The following is a 5486-nucleotide window of genomic DNA, read 5'->3' on the forward strand; positions in this document are numbered from 1 at the left end:
GCTCATATTGATTTCAACCTGCAAATAAGCTCTACCAACTCTACTTCTTCTATAACTTCCCCAAATTAGGCATATCTTGATAACACTTTCTTTTTGAAACAATCCTCTCTCCCGTAAAGCACTTGCCATAATATTATGTATTGAGAAACCCCCCTCTCCCCTCAACAACAAAACGTACGCATGCATGTGCACTCCCTCTCTCTCTCTCTCTCTCTCTCCCTCCCAAGAAACTACCATGGCTTGACTATCTATGACTACCAGTCATGCTTCGGGGAAGGGAGAATAACCTTGGATAATCAAGGAGTTAATATAACAATGGATGATTGAAGTTTCCATGAGGAATGCTAGAGGAGAAACATGATAGATAGATAATATGTAATTTGATGGTAAATGTTTCCATTTATGATTTAAGTTCTATATGTATGTAGTGGATGATTGAAGTTTCCATGACGAATGTTAGAGAAGAAACATGATAGATAGATAATATGTAATTTGATGGTAAATGTTTCCATTTATGATTTAAGTTCTATATGTATGTTGTTGGGTTTTGCTCGCTTTTATGATTGCTCGAAAAGGTTTGCTCGGAGTTTAAAATTCTCCTTTATGCCTCAATATAATGCACGAGTCAGAGATCACACCATACTTGAGTGTTCAACCTTTCCCACATTTCCAGCCATAAGCTTTCCCAACACACATTCGTGTCCCAATTAAGATGTGCACTCTTTATTGCAGCGCTCATTTCCTTTCCCAACACACATTCCTGTCCCAATTACGATGTGCACTCTTTATTGCAGCGCTCATTTCCTGAACAAGTCACTTATCAACTCCACACACCCAACATGATACGTTCCTTTCGCTCCCATGGGTCAATTAAAATCTCTCTCTCTTCTCTCTCTCTCTCTCTCTCTCGCACACATCCTGAATCGTTCCTTAATAATTTTTGTCAGATGAAGTGGTCCTCTTTTGAACGAAAAATTACATTTGATGTAACCTAACATCGTTTAGGCAAAACTGGAGCCCTGCACTTCTTGGTCAGTTGATTAGAACAACTGAGGACTTTTCGTTTGATGGCCTTCTGAAGAAGCAATCTGTCAATCGAGCAGTAGAGGCCAGCAGAAGTAACTTTGCTTTAATGAACATCCACACTTGTTCACAGCAGAAGTTAATTAGATTCCAGCTGCAAGAAGAAAACCTCAAACAGACATTCAGAGTCTAATGCCTGGAAAATTGGGCTCTAAGTAGACCTGCGATCTACACAGCACCGTGCCTTCCAGCATGAACCCGGAAAAGATGGTGAAATGAACCTTCTTATGAAAGGCCTTGAAGTCTCCTGTGTCCAACGGGTCCATAGCTGGTGCCGCGAACCTTGTGCTTCGGTCGGGATGCAGAATTCGCATCCTCCCCTTGCCTTGGTGGATGGCCTTGATAAGCTTGTGCACATGGAAACAGCAAACTGCGCAATTCCAAAACATGTTTGTTAAAGCTTCAGACCAGTCCTTTGCCCGACTTCCCACAAGCTCTTCGACAGCCCGAGTTGCGTCATCGCATAAGGAATCAAATGTCATGGAGGACAACTCTATATCATTGCAAAAAAAATCATATCTGCCAGAGGGGAAATTGATACGAGCCGGGCGTGGCCTGCTGCAAATACAATTAGGACTGCCATGTGGTCCATTGAAGAAGATGGAGCTTATGCAGTAATCCAGAACATACTTTATATGCCATGGCTTCTCCAGTAAGGTTTCTCCCTCTAGCATTTGAGCTACAATAATGCCCATAGTCAGGATCATCTCCTTGGACTGAAAATCTCTTGTGGATGCCATTTTCGCATCCTTTTCCACTGTCAAAAGCCCAGCAAGCACTCTCATCTTGAAACGAGCATCATCAACAGCTCCTTTGAATTCTTTTATCACAGGAATTTCAAGAAGCTGAGACTGGGTAACACAGTTTCTTAATGGGGAGAGCTCCATCTCTATAGTACCCAGCTCGCTACTACATGACTTGATTAAGCTTGACTGGTCGTTTTCTTCATCATCATCTGCCATTAATTCTGTTTGCCATCGAGATTCAGCACTTTTCTTGACCTGATCAGCAACTATATCAATGGCTTTGAGCACTTGCTCAAACCTGGATTCCATCTTAGCATTCAATGATGCAAGGTCCCCACCGTATCTGGAGCTTGCTGCTTGTGGTGCATTGCCAGACCTAGCTATCAGAATGCTCGGTACCTGTTGCAAGCCAGTTCGTGTGTTGTTAGTACAGTCACTGGCAACACTAATGCCACATGCTGAAGTCCCTTGTGTGACTGAAACATCACTCCTTGTCATGAGTCTTGAGAAGAACTCTTCCAAAGTGCCTTTCAGTGCCGGTTGGTTCCTGCTTTTGGAAACAGATTTGTTTGAATCAGACGCTTCTGTGCAGCACTTGTTACAGCCTTTAGGGTGCGTTTGCACTGTGCTACCATTATTGCCTTCACTAATGCCACAAGCTGAGATCTCTTGGGTGATTGAAACATTGCTGCTTGTTGAGAATAACTTTTCCAATGCGGCTTGACTCATGTATTTGGAAGCAATTCTCTTTGTGTCGGATAATTCTGTAGTGCAGCACTTGCTAAACACTTGAGGGCTACCGTTGCTGCCTTCATCAGAGAGATGATTTCGCCCACTTAGCTTTCCTTCACAAGACCGACTTAACATTCTGTGGCCAGAACACCCAAATGAATCCTTTGTAGCTTCCTCCGTATTGCATGGCATACTCCCTTGCAAGTCCTTATTAGGCCTCTCCTTTGAGCGCCTTTCTTGTTGCAAGGCCTCACCCTGTTTGGCAGCATCGCAAACAGGACCAGATATTGTCTTTGATCGCATTCTTCTCTGCCTTGACCAATGTATGGGCCAGCATAGTTTTTGGAGCTTAAGAAATCTCCCATTTGCACAGACTTTGGCCCTTCCATCAAAATCAACAGACATATAGGCTTCCTCTTTCGGCTGAATATCTTCAATAGGTTCTACCAGGTCATTCCAGTAACCCCATCTTCCTAGCCTTGGGGGATTCATTTCATACTCGTCATTAGGTCGATTATTATCTGCAAAAGGTGAGCGTTGGCAGCAGCTAGCTGATTCTGGATCGAAATCAGAGCGGGAAGACCTGAAACCATCATGGCTAGCTGAAGACTCTGCATCTGCTATACTAAACGTATGTGTAAAAGAACTCTCAGAATTAGAAGACAGCCCAACCCTGCTATTGTCTCGGCTCTTCGGCAGGCTTACAAGTGATTTAAAATATTCTTTAATAATGCCTCCTTTTCCTGGCTTGTTGACTGGCTTTTCCTTTGGCTGCGCAGGAGGTTCTTTCCCTAATTTTGTGACCATTGGTTTAAAACCTGAATGATCTCCCTTTTTCCTTTTTGCGGTATGCATCCATGATGGAACAAATCTCACGAGCTTCCTCTTTCCATTAGTAGGCTGCGGCACTCTTGCCTTTTGCTTGCGTTTTCTCTGAGTACGATCACAAGACACGAGAACAATCAGCTGAGTAAGGGTTTACGTCTGCATGTGTCGATGCGCGCTTGCATGAAAGATTACAACAGACTTGGATCAGCTACAGTATCAAAAAATTGGGAAGTAAGATTTGGCCGCATTGAGCAGACTCTCTAAGACTCAGCAGGACGAGAAGAGATCAAGGTGTGCGAGGAGATTCTTAACTAATGAGTTGGCTGGCAGTTCATCCGCAGAACTAGGTGATGATAAAGACGTTATAGCAGCTAGCAGAAGAAGATAGAGGAGTGAGAAGGAGAAGAAGCTTACTTTCCAGTTCTTCACCCACTTGAACGGGGCACGCATGTCATTGTTGGTTGAATACTCGAGGACAGGCTTGGGGATTCCGCCAAAGATGGTGTGTCGTAACGGCCAGGAGGTTTTCGATTCTTCTTTCCTGGCATCGATGGGTTGAAGATGGGAAGCTCCAATGCGACACGTATCTGAGCTCGCCATGGAAGCTTTCTTGGTCTCTATTTCCGCCTCTTTCAAAATGTCGTGGTCGCTCGTACTGGCGGGCATTCTACTGCCTAGAGGCTAGCATCTGTCCAATTTTAATGTACTAGCCTAATCCAAAGGGGCCCCCTTATCGTTTATAAAGACGATGGACTCAAGGGATCAACGACGGGCATTCAATCCACTGTTGATCTTGGCTGCATGGGGTAAAAGATTAGGTGCTCATTGTCGTCGTCGCGTCTCGAGCCCTCGGTCTCGTCCCACGTACTCCCACACCTTATCCAACCCGTCTATCACACATCCGTGCAAGAAACTCGTCTCCGCGCATATAAATCTTTGCCCCCCTCCACCCCCCCCGCGGTCGTGTGGACCCGATAGTCCAAAGCCCTCCCGCTCCACCATTGATCCCTCGAGTCCCACCCCGTGTTATTTATGAACGAAGTTAGGCGACCCTCGAGACTAAGTGGCACGGGCATGGGGGTGGGAATCTACGGTGGGGGGATTGTGGGTTGTAGATCTGGGGGGGTGGCGCCAAAAATAATATAGGGTACCCTAGATTACTTTTGTAATCAAGGACACCCTAGATTACTTTCGGGGGTTGGCACCTTGCACACGTGTTTTAAGTAAATTAGGGCCCCCATGCTCCAGAAACGCGCGCAAGGCGAAGTGGTTAGGGCATGTGCCTCCCTGGGTGAGGTCACGGGTTCAAACTCCACGTCCGCAAAATGGGGTACCCTAAATTACTTCGAAACGCGGGTACCTATAATCTAGGGTATCCACGTCCATATCTACGGTCCACAAGCCCCCCGCCATAGATCCCACCTCCCCATGCCCGTGTCACTTAGTCTTGAGGTTAGGCTATCCCCACAGGAAGATATATTCTTCTATTGGCCTACCTTGAGGAGAGATATAGATGCCTTTGTGCGAGCATGCATGATTTGCCAAAAGGTCAAGTTTGACAGGCAAAAAGCGCCAGGGTTGTTACAACCACTGCGAATTTCGGATAAGCCATGGGAAAGCATTGCTATCGACTTTATCTTTGATCTTCCAAGAACCCCAATAGGGAATGATGGTATATGGACCATTATCTACAGGTTCAACAAGCAGGCCCATTTTATCCCTGTCAGGAAGAAGATAAAATTTGATCAGATGGCACGCTTGTTCATGTACAATGTGTCCAAGTACCATGGTATGCCACAATCGATTGTCAGTGATCGTGATCCTCGCATGACAAGTTTGTTCTAGAGAGGATTGTTTGAGAACATGGGCACTACGCTCAAGTTCTCGTCTTCGTTTCATCCACAAACTGATGGACAATCCCAACCCGCCCTAAACTCCCTTTAGGGTAGATTCAAACAGGAATTTTTTCAAAATAATTGGTATTTTTTGCTATTTAACTCTTTTCTTTTTCAAGCATATTTTCTCTTTCTCCCCCACCTTTCAATCGGCTATTTTGATTTCTTAACAGGTTCAAGGCTAAGCTGAGGCACAATTTTT

At 45.0% G+C, this 5486-nt stretch overlaps 1 protein-coding gene across 1 annotated transcript; it reads right to left on the bottom strand.

Annotated features, from left to right (window-relative positions):
• Positions 1 to 921: 921 nt before the first annotated feature.
• Positions 922 to 4074, bottom strand: LOC147459444 (uncharacterized). Its single transcript, XM_086509835.1, has 2 exons — positions 3804 to 4074; positions 922 to 3494 (listed from the first exon to the last, which is right to left on the bottom strand). Exons 1-2 carry the CDS (start codon positions 4053 to 4055, stop codon positions 1206 to 1208), a joined length of 2541 nt encoding a protein of 846 aa, XP_086365961.1. The 5' UTR covers positions 4056 to 4074; the 3' UTR covers positions 922 to 1205.
• Between the last annotated feature and the right edge of the window lie 1412 nt (positions 4075 to 5486).

The sequence above is a fragment of the Adiantum capillus-veneris genome, chromosome 4 (genome assembly GCF_014529385.1).
Source record: "Adiantum capillus-veneris isolate H3 chromosome 4, ASM1452938v2, whole genome shotgun sequence".
Classification (NCBI taxonomy): domain Eukaryota; kingdom Viridiplantae; phylum Streptophyta; class Polypodiopsida; order Polypodiales; family Pteridaceae; genus Adiantum; species Adiantum capillus-veneris.

Excerpts from the sequence above, each read along its gene's own strand:
- LOC147459444 (XM_086509835.1), bottom strand. The coding sequence starts at position 4,055 with ATGCCCGCCAGTACGAGCGACCACGACATTTTGAAAGAGGCGGAAATA. Across the intron at positions 3,495-3,803 it reads AGTGGGTGAAGAACTGGAAA|AGAAAACGCAAGCAAAAGGC; the intron begins GTAAGCTTCTTC and ends GATCGTACTCAG.